Raw genomic sequence first — 21,449 nt, 5'->3', positions numbered from 1 at the left:
GTGTAACAACTGAGTAACGAGTAGAAATAAATCTCGTAGTAATATTGAGATATAGATGAATAGAACATTGCATTTCTATGGAGGTAAGGGGTTTTTGGGAAGGCGGAGGAACCATGGGCCCTCGGGCCCGGTCTGTGTCTTGCGCTCGTGGCAACAGGTGTACCCGTCTAATGAGAGGATCCTACCACCATGTGGCTCTCGGGTGCATGTGTGGTGCTAGTAGCGTTACACAGATATCTTAGTTAAGTAAGTATATGCTTGAGCATAATTGTACATCACTATATCTCTTTATTATCATCCATGAGACTTTGTCGGACATGAGAAGTGACATAATTGCGAACCCAGGCTATCCTACGTTAAGATACAGAGATAGAGTTCATATTCGTGCCGACAGTTAGAGACAGATGCTTCTCTTGTTTTCTCGAGCAGAATTGGTTTCCTTAAGTGGAGAAAGAGTGTCGTTTGATAGTTTTTTTAGCCTCTTCCTTTTTCATTTTCAAAATATTCTTATATCAACAGTTATATTTTTAAGATGTCATCATCATCATCACCATCTAGCCTATATATGCCCCACTGCTGGGCACAGACCTCTCAGAACAAGAGGGCTTGGGCCATAGTTCCCACGCGGGCCAGTGCGGATGGGAACTTCACACGAACCATTGAATTGCTTCGCAGGTTTGTGCAGGTTTCCTCACGATGTTTTCCTTCACCGCAAAGCTCGTGTAAAACTTCAAAATGTAATTCCGCACATGAATTTCGAAAACTCAGAGGTGCGAGCCGGAGTTTGAACCCACGACCCTCTGCTTGAGAGGCGATAAGTCCAACACTAGGCCACCACGGCTTTTTTAAGATGTAACAAGCATTAACTAATGACTTTTTTTACATACTATGTAGTATTATTAACTGACCGTGATTGACTCCTACTACCACACCTGATGTTAAGTGCAGATGAGCCCAAAGGTGTATCTCACTGGTCTCTAACAGCCTATTCAGACTTTTTTCAGACTTTAAACGTTAATAAAAAATTTCGTTACTTTTACTTTTTCTTCTTTATGTCGTAACGTTGTCAGTGATTAAATTAATAAACAAGCACCCTAAATTATAAACCATAGTCGCCTTTGAATGATATTTTTCTACGAAAACGAATCTTATTTTCGATCAGAATGGCGATTTCGCGTAAGCGTCAACTTGAAATTCTAAGTGTCCGTGAATTCTGCATAGCAAAAAAGACATTATTTTATCCACATATGGCTTCTTAAATATTATCCGGTCTAGAACCAGCGAACCAACAGCGCCAGGCAAGGTCGCCGAGACAATGCCTAAATGTCCCCATTTGAGACGAGTAACGAAGCGTGAAAACGTTGTTTATATGGGTAATTAGTTTGTCAGCTTTATAGGCTATTAGGATATAAAATAATTGACGATGAATCTAATTGCTGCAATTTATGTAGTGTAGTAAAATAGTGACCAAATAAAGACAACTATTTTATTCTCCCATACAACAAACGTGTTTTTTTGCCGTTTTTTGCTTGATATTAATCACTTTAAAAATAAATAATGAATTTAAAATAAAATATATATTTAAGGGGGGTTCCCATACAACAAACGTGTTTTTTTTGCTAATGTCTAATGTTGTAAGTATAATTAATAATTGGTACCCTTCGTGCGCAACTCCGACTCGCACTTGGTCGTTTTTTAGTTTTTAATTTGTTTATGTTATAATACTTAAAAATATCATTGCAAAAAATTGCTTCTTTTACTAAATCAGTTATTTTTGATTTCCAATTCTACACTCGTACCTAGTTTGTAGACGAGTAGAAATTTGCGCTTTACTGTTTTTTGAAGAAAATCAAAAATTTCGTCATCGAACTTGGTTTAAATTTGACAGTTCATAAATTTTGACACTACTAAAACTGAGGCCGTATTGTCTAACGTGCTGACGCTTGCGATCGCATTCACCATCTCTTTCTAACCTCGTCTTATGCCGTGTGACAATGTAATGGTGAAAATCCTGATTTAGTAGTAGTAATAAAAAAGCCGTGGTGGCCTAGTGGTTTGACCTATCGCCTCTCAAACAGAGGGTCGTGGGTTCAAACCCGGCTCGCACCTCTGAGTTTTTCCAAATTCATACGCGGAATTTACATTTGAAATTTACCACGAGCTTTGCGGTGAAGGAATACATCGTGAGGAAACCTGCACAAACCTGCGAAAGCAATTCAATGGTGCGTGTGAAGTTCCCAATCCGCACTGGGCCCGCGTGGGAACTATAGCCCAAGCCCTCTTGTTCTGAGATTAGGTCTGTGCCCAGCAGTGGGACGTATATAGGCTGGGATGATGATGATGAGGAATAAAAAAAACACCGCACCGAGGGTTCCGTACAAATTAATAAAAAAATTAAAAATATTTTTATCATAATTATGATCTTCCTAAAAATGTATGCTTTTCGCAATTTTTCCTTCATCTGTGCTATAAAACGTTGCTTCGTAACTACCAAATTTCAAGATTCTGAGTTCACGGGAAGTACCCTTTTGATTGTGTGTGATAATTTGCAGCATAAACGGCTGTATCTTGTGATTGCAATGGCTTAGAAGTTTGATTTTGTCACAGGTCCAAGGGACAGTAGACTTGAGTATTTGATATGAATTTCAGCTTAATACCACGCGTTCCTGAGAAAAAGAGTCTTGACAGACAGACAGACAGGCGGACGAAAAGTGATCCTACAAGGGTTCCGTGTTTTCCTTTTGAGGTACGGAACCCTACAAATACATGAACACATAATATTAAATAAATGAAAAAGATATAGTCATTAAGATATGAACCTCTTCTGTTAAGTCCTTACTCGCGCCTATTACAAGTTACAACTACCGACGTAGAAAGATAGTTCAGTGCCCTTAGTGTAAGTTTCGGTTACAAAATACATCTCGATCGCGTTCGCGTTAAAATCTCAATTTGTATGGAAATACGAACATCGCAAAAGTTCCACTAGAGGCGCTGTTCGTGTTTGCATACAAATTGAATTGACAAAATCAAAATCAAATTGACGTATTTTGTAACCGAAAACTTACACTTAGGGCACAGTTCGTTGAAATTGATATTTTACAGAAAGACGCCATAGCTTGACCGTTTCAAATATAGAAAAAATATAAATATGTATATAGTTTGTTATGAAAATCGCGTCAACTACTACTGCATGTAATTTTTAATGTTATTTTTATTATTATCTTATAAGGCTTGGCAGCAAAGCTGAAGTACCTACCCCTACACGAGTTAAGATAAATTTGTATCATAGTTTGTATACATAGAATTCGCAGAGAAGAGTTATTCATTAGGCATAATATGATTTTTTTCAGACTAACCTCTCTGTTTATCTCTACTCTTTCTCAAATCATTACCGCACCGAAAACCCTGATGTATAGTAATAATTATTTATTGATTTATTGAATAATTAGCAGCAGAAGATAACAAAATACAATGTTTTACAAAAATCTATGCTACACGTTATAATAGTATTATGAAGTCTACATGTTATCAAAAAGGTAAGTGATATTTATAAGTAAAGGAAAGCACACGGGGAATTCCTTTATGATTAAACGGAATATCGTGGGCGCGAAGTTGTTTACATAAATACGGAGAACAGCTGTTCGCTGTGAATTCATTTGTTTACAAGACATGAATTGTGAATTGATTGTCATTTCTTAGTATGAAAAGGTTCCTATGTGTTGCAAAACGAGTCTCTGAATATTATGGTGGTTTAAAATTATCACTATCATCATCGTTTCGGCCTATTATATACTAAAGAGTGAGAGCTCTCTCTCTCTCTCTCTGGTGAGGGGACTTGGATTGTAAGTAGTTCGCACGCTAGCCCAGTGCGCATTGGGAACTTGTTAAACCCAACCAACAGTCCCAACTCCCCTCCCCCCTTCCCCCTCCTCTATCCCCCTCCCCTTTAGGCCGGACCCGCACCCGCAGTCCTAATTATGCTGTAGGTGTCCATGGGTGGCGGTGATCCGCATGCTCGTTTGCAAGCTATTCGATAAAGAAAAAACCGCGTGCCGTCACGCTGTGCGGCACTTTTTAGTATGCGTGAACTTAGGGGCCCTTCATGTTTGTCATTTTTAGTTTGATTGACATGAATATCGAAAAATGAAATATCGATAGTTAAAATATCGACGGTCAAAATATCGAACCTAATCTAACCTAACCCACTTTCGATATTTTGACCGTCGACTTTTTAATATTAGATATATTAATTTTCGATATTCAGATACGTCCCAAGAATAATACCTACTTATTTACAAAGAAAACTACCCAATGAGGGCTATCGTTTTTTGTCTCACTAGATGGCGCACTGTTGCGTGAGGTTTTTAAGTATGGCTTTCAAAGTCTGTTATTTCGGGCGCGAAAACAAAGTTTTAATAAAATCATATTTAATACACCTTAAAACCGTACCATAAAATTATCGAGCATGCCACAGTGTTGCATAGTCCCCGTTTTGTTCGGAAAAAAAGGGAGGACAAAGGTTTCCAAAAGACAAAACTGTCCCAAAACACAGACATTCATTGCCCCGGAACGCATATTTGCCATATTTAATTTAAGATATTGCAAAATATTCACAAAATTATTCTAATTATAAATAAACCCGCGTAACTCACCCAAAAACTATGAGATTTGACATTTCGGAGACCTTACGCTATACTAGCGCCTCTAGTGGCGAATTCATACGCGATAGCCCTCATTGCTTTGCAGGTTTCCTCAAAAAGATATTAAAGATAAGATATTATTAAAGAAAAGATATTATATTCGCATATGAATTCCGAAAAACTCAGAGTACTAGCCAGGGTTTGAAAGCCACAATTCTCTGCCTGAGATGCCATGGATCAAACCACAAGGCGGCCGCGGCTGAAAGTGTGGTTTGCACAAAGTGTGGGTCAAGATCATGTTTAGCGAGTGATTCACGCGTGTACATAGGTAGAGTCATTCACGATGACGGTTCCGTGGTTCTTATTACAATGTCATTAATGTCTAATTTTGACAAAATCACGCGTCTGCGTATCCACGCAGCCATCCGGCTCTAGGTGCTAAATCGAGAGTGACGAAGTGCCCATCATACTCATGTACGTACGTATATATGAAAGTGAATCTATTTAAATATTATTGTTTTTAGGGTTCCGTACCCAAAGGGTGCCAACGGGACCCTATTACTGAGACTCCGCTGTCTGTCTGTCCGTCTGTCACAGGGCTCTATCTCTTAAGCCGTAAAAATTAGACACTTGAAATTTTTACAGATTATGTACCTATTACTGTGGCCGCTATAACAACAAATACTAAAAATAAAATAAAGCTACAAATTAAAGGGGGTCGTCATACAAGAAACGTGTTTTTTTCAGCGTTTTTGGTTGCTAGGCGTTATTAGCCGTTGCTAAGGCGACCGAGTCTAAGAGCTATGTTTGCGATTTTAATGATGTTTTATAAAAGCTTCGATAATATAATATAGTGACTGTCTGATTGTGTGGTTTATTCGTTTTTGTGTAAAATTAATAAAGCAATTTATGAACCTTGTGGCTCAATGAAGCTAACTTTGATAAAGCGCTAAATCCACACCGTATAATCACTATGTTTGCCTATTGTTTTTTACACTAAAAAAATCATACTAAGGGCCTGTTTCACCATCCATTGATTAGCGTTAACCGACGGTTAAATGTGATGCCGTCTCCGTCTATTCGAACAAAACAAATAGACACGGCATCACACCTAACCGCCAGTTAACACTAATCAATGGATGGTGAAACAGCGCCTTAGTATTTTACACTATTTACAAGGTTTATAATACAGTTTACAATTTATTCACACTAGTCGAGCTTCTTAATATTTAATTACACAACATACGTGTTTCACCATCCATTGATTAGCGTTAACCGACGGTTAAATGTGATGCCGTCTCCGTCTATTCGAACAAAACAAATAGAGACGGCATCACACCTAACCGCCAGTTAACACTAATCAATGGATGGTGAAACAGCGCCTTAGTATTTTACACTATTTACAAGGTTTATAATACAGTTTAAAATTTATTCACACTAGTCGAGCTTCTTATTATTTAATTACACAACATACGAAGTCCGCTGAATTTCCCGCGAATGAACCGCGCTGACTGACAGCCATTTTTTTTTAGTCGCAGCGCATGCTAATAGTCTAAAGCGCTATTCAGCCTCTAACAGGGCGACAGCCAAAGAGGATGAGAATTTAAAATTGTTATTTATTCAAAATGCCACCTACCACCTACACCACCAACCACCAAGCACCTACCGAGTGCTTATATTTTGGTGATATGTTTTTATTAACTTGTAATGTAATGTAACTAGTTGTTTGTTCGGGTGGAATTAAATATAAATATCACGGGACAATAATTCACACCAATTGACCTAGTCCCAAAGTAAGCTTAGAAAAGCTTGTGTTATGGGTACTAAGGAACGGATAAATATAATTATATCGATAGATACATACTTAAATACATATTAAACACCCAAGACCCGAGAACAAACATTCGTATTTTTCATACAAATATCTGCCCCGACACGGGAATCGAACCCGGGACCTCAAGCTTCGTAGTCAGGTTCTCTAACCACTAGGCCATCTGGTCGTCTATAAGTGACCAATTACATTACCGAAAACTCTTTGAACTAGGAAATATTTGGACTCTTCCAGTACTGCTCATATAAGACGGTTATGTACGGGAAACAGTGTAATAAATAGTAATTTTTTGTTCTCTCCATCTAATGTATTTTTATGTGTATCGAATATGAGTAAATAAATGTTTCTCTCTCTCTCTCTCTCTCTCTCTCTCTCTCTCTCTCTCTCTCTCTCTCTATCTCTCTCTCTCAAAAAAGCTTGTATTTGAATTTTTTACAAAAAAATATTACTGAACTATTTGTTTTTAAAACATTGTACGGAGGTGCGCCGAGATCCTTCATGCGTTTTTTATTATATTGCAGCGTTACGAATACTAATATATACAATAATCTATTTTTAACTTTTAAATTATATTTCACTAACATCTATATCCATATCCATACTAATATTATAAATGCGAAAGTGTGTGTGTTTGTGTGTATGTTTGTCCGTCTTAACGTCGAAACGGAGAGGCGGATCGACGTGATTTTTGGCATAGATATAGTTTATGGACCCGAGGGTGACATAGGCTACTTTTTATTTCGAAAAAATGCACAGTTCCTGAGGGTACAGCGCGCGATAACCGAATTCCAGGCGAAGCCGCGGGCAAAAGCTAGTATAATATAATTTATAAGAAGACGAAGCGTTGGCAGGCCTCCCACCAGGTGGACTGACGACATCGTGAGAGTTGCGGGAAACCGGTGGATGCATGTGGCGAGTAGTCTTTCATTGTGGCGTTCTAAGGGGGCCTTTGTCCAGTAGTGGACGTCCTCCGGCTGATAATGATAATGTAGTTTAATTGTTCTTCTAAGAGTTAAGACATAGTATAACTTTTAATTCGGAAAATTGCACAATTCGCAAATGTGTCCAAGGTACGGAAACGTGTTTCACGTTATTTTTAGGACGTTAATTTTATTGTTAATAATTAATCGCGCTGTTTAAACTAACTACTGGCGTTAGGAGTGACCTCATCTCATTTGGCACTGTTTATTTAATTTGTGGGTCACTGAAGTTGTTTTTCACATCGTCATAGTATATTAGCTGTTGGTTTGTTAATTAAATGGTATTTTATAGTTGATACGTTTTGCAGAGACTAGGATTTATATTTGTAGAATTATGAGTATAGTCCTTGTATGGTCATTACTATGTGTGGTTTATTAAGGATTGGCATTATAGCACTTACGAAACGCCAGTGTTGCCATGCGTGGCGCGCTTGACAGAGCCTGAGATCTGGACGCGGGAAAAGCGATCGTCAATTGTCAGTTTTGTAAAAGAAGTCTGGCCCGAGTCGACAGTCTCAGGAACTGTTACGCGTTTCTTTATTATTTAGCTAGGCTTTTCCTTAAGTTATTGTGAATCGTTATGATAGCTGCATTTCTAAGATTTCAGTGAACGAGTGTCGTATTGTTTTGGTTTTATCTTGACCACAATTAGTGGACTTTTGTTAGTTCTTCAAAATAGTTTCATTCTCTGCCCGAATCCCACTTGTTATGCCCACATTGATCATGTTACGGTCGTATCCCGGCTCTCTAAGTCCTATCTTACGACATATTTATTTATACAAAGCCCGAGTGAATGGGCTATTATGGACCAAGAGCCCGCGAGAGCCAGACCTCTGTTATAGTATAAAGGCTGAAAGTATTTATACAGGGGTTTATACATGATACTAACACAGGTAAGATCATTCTCCAACTATAAAGTTTGGATGAACCAAAAGAATTTCCTTGCTCACCTGCGACCTTACGATAGCTAAGCCTATGCAAAATATGCGTGTTCATGCAGTTTCTTTAACAACAAGTGACAACGGTGGTTGTGGTTCGTTAGTCTAACAACTGGTAGTATGGTGTACGGTTGTGTCACTCTGAAGATGAGCTCTGGTTGAGTTCGAAACGCGTCAGTGTAGTGTGGTGGTGGTGATAGATGGGTTTGTGTGATTTGTGTGTGTTCTTACAGTGTGGAGGTGGAGGACCATGAAGGAGGTGCATGAACACGCATATATTGCATAAGCTTAGCTATCGTAAGGTCGCGGGTGAGCAAGGAAATTCTTTTAGTTCATTGATATGGACCTCCGCAAAGTAACGCCTGATTCAATAAATTATATAAAGTTTGGATATTGAGCGCTTTGGGAAATATCACGTACCTATGAAATATGATCACAGCAAATGCATTATAGTAGATATAAAATCCAATTGCCAGACACTTTGTAGGGATCCAACCAGCCCTGAATCAATGAGTTAAGTACCGCCTCATTTGTGTTATGAGTTGGTATATCATACCTACTGGGTAGGTAGCTGTTTTTCTTTTTCTTCATCAGCCTTTTTCGTCCCTCTTGGTTTAGGCCTCCCTCAATCACTTTATGTCTGTTATATAATGCTGTTTTGAATCCAGGCCAATATGGTGTGGATATCTTGCCAAGGCGAGTTATCAGCGGACAAAAAGGATCAAAGGTCAAAAAGTGTTTGTTAAAAATGCTAATTTTAATACAAGCTTTTTTGCTGACTGTACTTTTTACTGACCGCACTTGCATTGTAATTTAAACTACACTGGCCGGACTACCAGGATGACACACAGATTTACATAAGTATGCCAAATTTTAAATCAATCTGACTACTGGAAGTGGGTCAAACATCAATTGCAAATATTTGACCCGCAGGGTCAAGGGTCAGGGAAAGTTAAATAATAGTAGATTGTTGCACCAAACAGAAAGTTATTTATTACTGCACCGAGTGCCGATTTGGAGCCAGAGTGTCAGCGAGGGCTTTAAAAAGCACTAGGGTAATATAAATTACTTAATGCGAGGTGCATAATCTGCTTTTCTTTCAACTATTACAGGAATAGTAGACGAAAAAAAACTCATGCTAAACAATGAATAGCAAAGAAATGTCACTAGCACTCGATGATTCCATGTTTGTAAGTTTACATTCGCACTCTCAAAAAAATGACCACGGAAAATTATTTATTTTTATTAATTTCTTACCTTTTTTTGGCAGAGTTAGTATATATGGCAGATATTTTTACCCGCAATCTGTCAAATTTCGGATGGGCGCCAGGTTGGCTAACCAAACGCACAAAGTTTTTTTTTATTTACGGCTACTTACTATTTTTGGTAGGATTGGTAGCAACAATTTTTTGTATGCAATCTGTCAAATTTCATAAAACCGTCAGGTTGACCAACCTAACACTAGATTTTTTTACACTACGCAGGCTAATTTTATAGCAAAAATATTTGTGTTACCTCTTTGGTCATGCAATAAAAAAAAATCTAAAACAATGCAATAAAGGATTTTCATACATTTTTTCTGCTCTAGAGCAGAAAAGTCCCGCTGTATGCTGGGTATTTAGTGCGGTTATAATGAAATTAAAGCATAGTTGGAAGAAAAAGCTTTTAAAATAGTACTTTGAATGAAATTTACTGCTTATTTACAGGTTTTCGGGTACTTAGTTATTTTAATTTTAATGTATGGTGCTGAACTGTTTCGAATGACTCCGAGTGAACATCCCTTGTTCGACCAGGAAGTAAATCTCTTTTCATTAGGTTGTCCCGAAATCTGTTTTAAATAAACATATCATCAACGTAAAGATCTTGATAAAACAATTGCCTTGATTACTAATAATAATAGAGCAATGATGACTTGAACCAATAGAGACAGAGCTTAAGTAATATGGTCAAGACGACTGGACGACCTTCCTGCCTACACCAGTCTGGGCATGCTTTATACGATCAGAATCACTATAGTTATAGTTAAACTATCAACAGCTTGGCATTGCATAATGTGATGGATATAGTGTTCACTCAAAAAGGGAAACAGTTATAAGTTTTTCATAATATTTATGATGATGATATTTACCGACCCTAAACAAGAAAGACGCATGAAAAATTCACTAATGTACATTAAAATGTTTGGCAATAATGTACGTTAGAGCACCCGTGCCAAATTTTACCAAGACTATGATGTAATTTTTGGAAATTCCCACGGGAAGTCCATAAACGTCAACTTAACTGCCAAACCAGATGATTTACGCAAGCGAAGTTGCTTGTAAATGCTAATGATACATAATATCAAACAATGCAAAATTGATAAGGTCGATCCCACTAAAATGACCGACGAACTACGGTTCAAGATGCACAAGGATGTTTGATAAAGCTGATTATACAATCGCTTGACTTACTTTTGCTGTCAATTAATTCAATTATATTGAACTCAACAGGTTATAATTATAGCATGGGTTCCGCTGTTGAAATGTTAATGATTATGTTTTATTATGACTGGATTATTTAACGGATCTCGGAATTTGTCTGCTTCAAAAAACAAAACTACATAATTTTTAAATTTAAGTATACCTGGTTTAAGTAAGTAAAAAAAAAAATGTTAAGTAAACAGACATACCTGACAGGCGGACAAAGTGAAATTATAGTTTTTAACTAGTTTTTAACCAAAATTTTGCCGCCAATTCGCCATTTAATACTTAATAATAATGGGAATGCAATGATACAGATAATCCTGATTAGGTCCCGGCTCCCGGGTGACTTAAATACCTACTTAATAAAGAAAAAAAGAAAGAAACAAAGAAAGAAAGAAAGAAAAACATTTATTCGTGACATTTTTTACAAATAAAAGAAAAAGAAAAAAAAAATTTGTCACGAAATGGTCCCAACTCAGCATGATGTCAACCTTGCGGCCGACGCTGGTCTTCCGTTGGAACCATTTAAGAGTTAAGAGAATACAACAGCAGTGAACTCGACAACTAAAACAATTTTAAAAGGGGCAAAATTCTTTTAGTGCCTTATTTAGAAACGAAAATTGTAATCAATTTTAAAATCTTAGAAAGAGAGAGAGAAAGAGAGAGATAGAGAGAGCGTTTTTTAACGATTACACGAATAAAGAAAAAAAATATGTGTCAAAATATCCAAGTCACGATTTTCTAGACATCAAAAAGAACTTACGAGGTTAGTTTAAAAGACAAAAATAACTTACTTTTCTCCTTCTATATCGTCATCGTAGCGAACTGCGAACACTCCTGGCGTATCGTACCTTACAATTTTTTTAAACCAAATCCTGACTTGGTACTGAGTATTAAATCTTTTGTATACCCTCAACGGCTCATTGAGATAAATCTTTAATTTACCATTCACCCTATCGTAAGTAAATGGAGTATTCACGTTTATTATGTTAGTGTGATCTCGATACACTACAGTTTCATTGATCACTAAATCTTTCGCATCGAGCTCGATCATAGTAACTTCTGGAGCATTAGCAATAACTGTTATTACCATATCACAGTCATAAAAAAAAAGTTGATTTTTAAATATCGTTGGTTTTATAATCAGTTCGTATTGGACAGGGTATACAGTAAAGTTTAAACACTCCTCGTCTATCACTAAGCTGGTCGTTATGTAAGCACTGGCCGAAGCCATAAGGCATAAAGAAAAAAACACGCGAATCATTTTTGAATTTCGAATGACATTTGACGTTTGAAACTCCCGCCAAAACCGGCGCGTCAGTACGTCCGCTCGCGGCGGCGGGTGGAGTGGTTTTCACAAGTTCCTAGCGTTGCCATCGAAACTTGGCGCCGGGGATAAAAAACCACTTTTACTTGGCCTCCTTCCCCGCTCTATTCTCACATAATAAAGGCGTCAGAAGGGATTACGAGCTGTTTCTGGCAGGGCAGCTTAAACTGGTCTTCAGTGGTCTATATTTGACCGGATTCGCAACATACATAATGGAGTTGTGTTTGAAGAGCGTTTTCGATCGTTCTTAGTATTGGGGGAAATCCGGCAAACCAAAACAATCCTGTGTTTCATTTATTTCATGAAAGCGCTATAATTATCAGTCAAGGACATGACATTATTTTTAAAAGCTTTTATTTAATTTGCTGTCTTACTCTCCACGCCAAAACACAACAGTGCAAGCACTGGTGCTTCACGGCAGGATTAGCGAGCAAGATGGTGGTAGCAATCCGGGCGGACCTTTCACAAGGTCCTAACCACCTGCAAAAAAATTTAAAATGTATGTTTAACACTTGTACTATCACTTATTCTGTGGTTTAACCAAGTTTAACTATAGTTAAGTAACTATTGAACGGTTATTCGTATTATCTTTTAATATCGTGTATTCGAGTTAATAGGTCATTATTCAATTTTCCATTTATTAAAAAATCTTCTTTCGCTTTAATAAAATATTGTCGCGAAGATTGGTGACATATTTCTTAGTCATGGAAGTTATATTTGTTCAGGTGAAAATTTGGCCAACTGCCGATTTTAGGCAGTTGTCTCACCGCCAGCGAGGAAACGATTGGCTATCGACTATTTTCTCGCTCAAGAAACGAACAAAAGATATAAGATCCTGTGTGAGTAAAAGAGACACATATATTAATAGTTGATCGCTGGCTGTTCACACTGTCGGCGAGAACTTGCTCTTACATCTTTTGTCGCAGCGACAAGAGCTATAAAACTCGCTGAGCTATAGATACTCGCTCAGCGATGTCAGTTTGGCGGCCGCCCCGCACGAGCGAGTCGAGTGGAGCGAGTAATCGCCCGTCGCACGCGAACACTCGCTTACAGCCGAGCGACAAAACAACACTCGCTTCTCGCTGCTCGCCCACTCGTTTCTAGTTACTCGCTCTACTCGCTTCTCGCTCATCGTCGGCGGTGGGACAAGTGCCTTATACAAGTACGAGTACGTATCCAAAGATTTTATAATTAAGCGGCAAAAAATCTGGCCCGCAAATTTATGCACTAGAGATGGGCCGAGTACTCGTTTACTACTCGGTACTCGGTGTATCCGGCAGTTTATTAAATACTCGTACTCGACCAAATAACTCGGTTCCATTGACGAGTATACTCGGTCTAAATAAAAATATTATTTAAGAGGAATCATATATTGAATTATAATAAAACAGGCTGGTTTAAAAATGTTATTAAGAGTATTCTTAAGCAATTAATGCGCAGACCGAATGCGATTTTATTTAAAACAACAACTGAATAATTTGCGGGGGAGAAGGCGGGGATTCCCGCGACGTTCACTCGCGGTGGCTGGTAAAGCCCTTAAACCTGTACCCCTAGTGTAAGTTTTCAGTTACAAAATACGTCTCGATCGCGTTCGCGTAAAATCTCAAGTTGTATGGAAACACGAACATCGCAAACGTTCCGCTAGAGGCGCTGTTCGTAATTGCATACAAATTGAGATTTTAACGCGAACGCGATCGAGACGTATTTTGTAACCGAAAACTTACACTAAGGGCACTGTTTTCGCGCCCCAAAACTGAACCGAGTAACTCCGAAGTATAGGTAAAAGTTGTACTTGTCGCATCTCTAGTTTGCACTTATAATGTAGGTATTTTTTTATGTAAGTACCTAGATTGGGAAAGTTTTGTGCTGCTAAGACAAGTATAGTTGTATCGTTGTATGGCTGTTAGCTGAATTATGTTAGCTTGATTTTGGAATCCATTATTTATGTATTTTTGACATTTGGAGACTTTATACATCTCCAATTAAAAATAAAAAATACATAAAAATAAATTTATTTATGAGGAAATACTCTCAAAATTTTTGCATAATGCCAGTATTTAATTTTAATACCAGATCTGATATAAAACCGTTAAAATCACGGTTCATCATCATCATCATCAAGACGTCCACTGCTGGACATAGGCCTCCCCCAAGGCTCTCCACTCAGACCGGTCTAAAATCACGGTTAATCTCTCATTATCAGTGTGCATCGTTCTACTTATTCTATAATTTAATGGCTGTTAAAGAAATAGGTAGTAGTGTACAGTTTGTAATGCAACCTACGTGAAGTGCTTAAAGTTGCTAACGGTTTTTTTCCGTGGGCGGTACTTAGATCATCCGACAATACTGGCAACCTACACGGTGCATTTCTTTATAATAACAAGTTTTAAGTAGGAACGTAGATAAGATTTCCATATTTGAATATTTCGTGCATTTATGTTGAATCATTATTCATCAATGATTAACGTGTATTTTTGTTACAACTACAAACTTTTTTTACGACTTTTTTCCTTATAAAATAAGTTAGCACGCAATGTTTCAGTACTTGATCACTACTTTTTTTTGTATTCTTTTTTTTACAATTATATAGCAAGTGTTGGCGCCCCAAAACAATTTTATTAATTGGTTGGTTAGCTAGGAACGACGTGGCGCAGTTGATAACATATTCGGTGCGCAAAATCAAAAGATGCGGGTTCGGTTCTGCGTTTAAAAAAAATAACTTTCACGAAGGTATTAAGTCGCAACTACTTGGTTAAAATATTGAGGATCTATTCTGTAGCACCTTATGTATAATTGTTGAAAAGCAACACGTAACACATGCTAATATGTACTCGTAACGTTAGGAATCTTCAAGTAGGCGTTCATAGAATTTTATTCGATTTCGTTTTAAACAAAATTTGACACTCCGATTACATCTGAATAACTTGAAGTATACATATATATGTATAATTAACAAAGCTAACTTCTATTGTGCACCCTAGAATAGACTTTTCAGGACCAAGTTCGGTATAGCGAGCCAATTTCGGGCTCACGCTAGAAAAATTGTTTGTTTTTCTTTTTTCAGTGTATATGAATTTTAAAGTCGTGCCAACGGCACCGCTGAGTGGAGACCATTTCGGCTTCACATCATTATTTGTTTTGTTTTTGTATTCTTTATAATTTTGTAAATGTGTTTTCTCTTTTTTGTCATGATGGGTTGGCTGAATAAACATATTTCTATTCTATTCTATTCTATATAATAAATTTATTTATAATAATATTATTTTAGTCAGGGTTGCCGTCATCAAAATCGATGTGGAGGATCGATTTGGGAATACAGGCGTGATGTTTGTGTGTGTGTGTGTGTGTGTATTCTTACGAAAAAAAAACAGAAAGTTGCGCATACAAACAGATATTGGCGTCAAATTTATAGCACCCCTCTTTTTGCGGCGGTGTTTAAAAACGCAACCCTCCTTTGGGCAGTCGGGTATAAACAACAGTAACAGGGATCTATAAAACGACTCTATTATACATTAATTGTAATTGTAGTTTCTTAAGCTTTTTGTGTGGCAACCGGATGCAAAATTAATTCTCGAGCGGTCGATCTATTTTACCTTGGGCTCAAATGACGTAAAGCACAAAACACAACTTGTCAAGAGTAGCTAAAACTGGGAAAACGAAATCAAAAAATATAGTTCTGTTGTTTTGCTGTTACGAGTATATAAAAAGTCTTCTATTTATTGAAGAAGAGCTTAGAATTTCTTGTAGTTTTTGTTAATATACTCCAATTGGATGCAAACTGGTGCGCTATACGCCCTGGTGAAAACACAAGGATTGAATCAGATGTACTGTAAGACCTAGTAAACTTGGCTTATTTCGGTTCACAAGGGTGTAAAGGTAACATCATCACAAATTTTGCTTTCAATGGGTCGTATAGGAAAGTTCATCTTTTTATGGTAGTAAATTAGGCTGTTTCAGAGAGTAAAAAAAATCGTTTTATGCCATACTTTTGATTATATTAGGCTGCGGTTTTAATCAAAATAAACGGTGAAATATTTGGTGGTCGTAAAGGACAATTGAATAAATTACAGCTTTTACGCCGTCCGAATTTTCTTCCGTTTCATGTAAATTGGTCCCGACCTTCACAAATCGCCTCGGCATTGGCGGTTGCAACGGTCATCCGATTCACCTCTATTCTCGTACGCTGATTCATTAATACACAGTTGCGTCTGTTCTGCATTCATAATAATACCCGCCTTCCTCTTATCATCATCATCATATCAGCCCGGCCATTCTGATTTTACTTTGTAATTACCGTACCGCTTTATTCCGCACTAGTGACACGCGCAAGCCCAGTTCGAATAGGCTTACATACACACTACCATTAATTGCCTCATAGTTTCACTTACTCAAGGAATGTAAGAAATAATTATATTTATTTAGGTCAATTTATATATATTTTTAATACCTAACTTCAAATACTTATTTATGTCTAATGCAAAAAATCACTGCTAAGTTTATACATTTTATTTTGGGTGTCCAGGGAATTAAGGTTTAAAAAATCGTAACGCATTTCTTACTTACCATAATTTAATCTTAAGTACCTATTAAACAAACCTTAATTAATAATTTTATGTACAGATAGTGGAGAACGATCTCTTTTCATTGCTAAAAGTCTACCTTAATTAAATTTATTATTTGATGCATGATAAAAAATATCTTTTCATCACTAACTAAAACAACCTCAGATTAGCTTATATTATTACTCCCTTATTCATAAAACTTAACAAGCCTATGTTAACTAACAAATGCTTTGTCCCTTTCTAACAAATACAAATGTCGAAGTGACAGATAAGGACAAACGAATTTTAGCGGCATTTTAACTAAAATAGGTTTGATTGTCGTTTATGAATAAGGGGGTAAGTCTCTAACAACGCCTTTTGTATACCAGTATTAGCTTCGTGTCGAACTATGTTAATTATGTACGAGTAGGTATGTTAACAAATCTTCCAAATGATTGTAAACCCTTTTTTTCTTATTAATGATAGGAGCATATCTGTTAAAATAAAACACTGTTGTGTTAAGTCTCCATCTGGATGGCCAGTTTTAAAGTAATACAATAAATAAAAACTAACTTTAGCGTAATAATAATAATAATAAATAATATTTTGTATGTACTTTTCTGTATTTTACTTCTTATAACTATTATAAAAACCTAACCCTAAGAATAAAAAATAAATAAAGAGAATAATAAATACCACGGGACAATTCACACCAATTGACCTAGTCCCAACAATAAATATAATTATATAGATAGATACATACTTAAATACATAGTAAGCACCCAAGACCCGAGAACAAACATTCGTATTTTTCATACAAATATCTGCCCCGACACGGGAATCGAACCCGGGACCTCAAGCTTCGTAGTCAGGTTCTCTAACCACTAGGCCATCTGGTCGTCCAAACATAACCTTAATAAGCGTTTATGAAAAAATGTGTTATTTTAAGATAAGTTATAATTCGTGTTTATGCACTTAAAAATAGACATTTTAAAGAAAATAACTATCTAAAACGACTAATTACAAACTAAAAGTTACTTTTTGACTACCATTAATTGATGTGATAATATTAACGGATTTTAAATTTTTAACTGACAAAGTTCAGAAGTTACCATCATGATAATGGTTTACAATTTAAATCGTTTTTATATCTCAACAAATTATATCAGACTAAATATATGTTACTTAATGGGATCAACAAGAAAGCACAAACAGTCTAAAACTTTCAAATTTCAAGCTCATCTTTGATAAATAAAAATCATTATAAAATAAAGAACTATAATTGCTCGGGACTCGACGGTTTTTTCCGTTTTCCTAAAGATACATTTGAGAAAAAAAGACAACCGATCTTTTGTTTCGAGTTTCGAATGACATAGCAAACTAGTTTAATTCTAAAACAGACACAATGATACCAAAGACAATTATAACGCAGGACGGTGTCGTCATCAAGGCATTGCTTCTAAGGCTGGCCAGAATGTCTTGCTTATGGACGTCCGCCCAAGCTGTCGCTGCCTTGGCCGTAGCCAAAGCGTTTTTAGCACTGGCTACTGCTTCTGTGTCGCACTGACAACTGGACAGCCACAAGTCGAACTGAAAAATATTACAGTTTATTAAACTTCAAAATTAACTATAGGCAATTACTTTGCTCACCCACGACCTTACAGTAGCCACGCCATGCATGCTCTGATGAACTCTAGTTGAGTTCGAAACACGTCAGCGTAGTGTGGTGGTAGTGGTAGTTGGGGCTTACGTGTGTTAAGATTGGTTTTTGGAGTTTTTATTTTATTTTTTGTTTTAATTCCAAATTTGTTACTTTTACGGTCATCCCGTGAAATCCAACGAAAATACAAACTGAAATTAGAATCAAACCCAGGTCCTCGGCATTCCGTGCAAACGCTGGTCTCTTTTTATAGGTTTTTTCTGTGCATCCATGTTTCAGTTAGTATTTTCGTTTACGTGTGCTCTTACAGTGTGGAGGAGGAGGAGCTGAATAAACACACATTTGTTGCATAGACGTAGCTATAGTAAGGTCGCGAGTGAGCAAAGTAATTGTTTATGAATAGTTCATTCATAAGGAACTGCACAAAGTAACGCCTGGTTCAATCAATTGTATAAACCATTAAACCCTGAAAACCTTTGGTCAAAATACGAACAAGCCCAAACACGACAAGGGGTTATTCTGTCTAAGAAATCCAGTTTCTAGTTTCCGACTATATCATCAAATCAGGTCGATGGTGCCATACATTATGGTATCGTCATCAGAACTACGCATTTTAAGTAGGTAGGGCATAATTTCTATGAAATAGTCGATTATACAACAAGAGCATAAAACAAGCCATTTTACCCGAGGCGTTCATATAGCTACCCGAGCCGGTACAAGTGGGTTTTATGCTCCACTTTTACACTGTTTTGCACTTCGATTGCGAGGAAATTAAATAGCAACAGTGGAAACAATTTGTTGGTATATTACACTAGGTGGGTATATTTTATTTTTCATGCATTATGTATATATTTTTGGTTTATTGATTTATATTGTTGATTTTTAGTCTTAATTTTTTTTTGTATGTTGCTGTTGGCACCTGATTGCCTTGGTCTAAGACGAAGATTTTACTTTATGCACTAGACTAGAGCATAAAAAGTCATTTTATGTTGCCTAGATCCAGCATAAAGGCGAAGTTTACGAGCATGAGGAGTGAAAAAATATTTTTTTGCAGATCAATGATTTTATTTACTCGCGAGACCTTAATTACTTCTTGCCAATTTTATAATTCTTTCTAAACAGGAATTAATCAGATTTTGATTACAACGCTTTTTTTTTTAATAAAAATATTAAACTGTTAAACGCGTGACTTGGAAGGTAGTTCTTTGCGGTAGTTAGCAAATAAAAAAATAATATTCACAAACTTAATAACGACGAAAAGAAAAATAGACACACGGTCCTGAAAGAGACCTTTGGGGGAGGCCTATGTCCAACATTGGACGGCCTACGGCTGGTATGATGATGATGATGATGATTAAGTCCCGAGAAACATTAGTTAGTAGTGCGAATCTCGAAATTTTTTACCACAAAAAAAGATAATGAAATTAAATAAGAATAAATAATGTGTTCTAATTGAGTTGAAAGATATTACAATGTATCTAATCTCCTACTGTGTTTTTTGTTGGTACTGTGACGATTTACGTATTTACCCCCACTTTACGTCTATGGGAGGTACTCTAAAAAAATTTTTTTATTTTTTTTATTATTGTACCATTTTGTCGGCATAGTTTACATATTATATATTCGTGTAAAAGTACAGCTTTCTAGTATTGATAGTCCCTGAGCAAAGCCGCGGACGGACGGACAGGCAGACAGACATGGCGAAACTATAAGGGTTCCGTTTTTGCCATTTTGGCTACGGAACCCTTAAAAAGACAACTGGGTCAATGAGACGAGCTCAAATGTACAGTTCCGTATAAAATAAGGACCAAGGACATTAAATTTCTGTTGAAAATAGAAACAATTTATTTGATGTTATGTTTAATTGCTCGTACGGTCACATTAGTTTGGTTCTGCTTCTGCGTCAATGTAATTACCTCAACAATAATTACGCGTAATTGTGCAGTTGAAATGAGTCGACTAACAAAACTCAATGACAAATTAATTTCCTATTTGAATTATTACTATTTACTACATTGTTCCCCGTACATAACCGTCTATATGAGCAATACTGAAAGAGGCCAAATATTTCCTAGTTCTAAGAGATTTCGGTAATGTAATTGGTCACTTATAGAAGACCTGACTACGAAGCTTGAGGTCCCGGGTTCGATTCCCGTGTCGGGCAGATATTTGTATGAAAAATACAAATGTTTGTTCTCGGGTCTTGGGTGTTTAATATATATTTAAGTATGTACCTTTATCTATATAATTATATTTATCCGTTGCTTAGTACCCTTAACACAAGCTTTGCTAAGCTTACTTTGGGACTAGGTCAATTTTGGTGTGAATTGTCCCCTGATATTTATTATTTATTTATTTATTTACTTAGTGCCTACGTTAGCTGGCGCGTGTGTTATTCGCGGGTGCAGTTGGGCTACTACGAAATTCGAAAATCGAAGTTCGTGTCGTTCCGTCTCTCTGACACTTATACTATTTAATACGAGAGTGATAGGGACGGTACAATACGAACTTCGTATTCAATACGCCCACCCGTACCCGCTCCGTGCAAACCGCGTCAGCCAGCGCAGGCTAGTCTTTTACTGTTAATTTAGGTTCAGAAAATGTTGGTACTTCATTTCTACTTTCTGTTAAGTTCCAGTCATTGCTTTGTTTACAATCACAATATTATTATTATTAGCTTTGCCATCTCTAAGCTATAAATGGACTCAATTTCCGACAATGCTCATACAATTCTGACTCACTCTTAGTACTTGCTGTCACTAAGGCAACCGTAGCATTTTGATCAATGTCGAGTTCAGTATTGGCCGTTAGCCAAATATTCATTTTAGATTCACCGAATGCACCGTTACCTATATCATTTTTCAACGCAAAGCATTTTTTTTATTGAGTCATCTTTTGGCCAAAGACTAGGTCCGTGATTTTGTTTACTTGTTAAAAGTAAATTATTTATGACTTACACCGTTGCCTGCGATTCTGTCTGCGAAAAATTTGTTTCTTTCCCGTAGTAGGAACTGTCTAATTTTCCGAGTTGAAAACTATCCAATGTCTCAGGTTCTCAAACTGTTTCCGC

The 21,449-nt window shown here is 36.8% G+C and overlaps 2 protein-coding genes across 3 annotated transcripts in view; both read right to left on the bottom strand.

Annotated features, from left to right (window-relative positions):
* LOC141427608 (aminopeptidase N-like) overlaps window positions 1-12,193 on the bottom strand; it is a 61,988-nt gene extending 49,795 nt beyond the window's left edge. For both annotated transcript variants that reach the window (XM_074087207.1, XM_074087208.1), the window contains exon 1: window positions 11,646-12,193. In XM_074087207.1, coding sequence (XP_073943308.1) covers window positions 11,646-12,115 — 470 coding nt within the window. In that variant the 5' untranslated portion in view covers window positions 12,116-12,193. The remainder of the gene's footprint in view (window positions 1-11,645) is intronic.
* A 5,787-nt stretch (window positions 12,194-17,980) lies between these two features.
* The window catches only part of LOC141427217 (membrane alanyl aminopeptidase-like), a 30,668-nt gene continuing 27,199 nt past the window's right edge, over window positions 17,981-21,449 (bottom strand). The window contains 1 exon segment of the mRNA XM_074086441.1: window positions 17,981-18,309. Coding sequence (XP_073942542.1) covers window positions 18,100-18,309 — 210 coding nt within the window. The 3' untranslated portion in view covers window positions 17,981-18,099.

Source organism: Choristoneura fumiferana, chromosome 4 (genome assembly GCF_025370935.1).
Source record: "Choristoneura fumiferana chromosome 4, NRCan_CFum_1, whole genome shotgun sequence".
NCBI classification, from domain to species: domain Eukaryota; kingdom Metazoa; phylum Arthropoda; class Insecta; order Lepidoptera; family Tortricidae; genus Choristoneura; species Choristoneura fumiferana.
The sequence above is the reverse complement of the archived record's forward strand: the minus strand, read 5'-3'. Positions and strand labels throughout refer to the sequence as shown.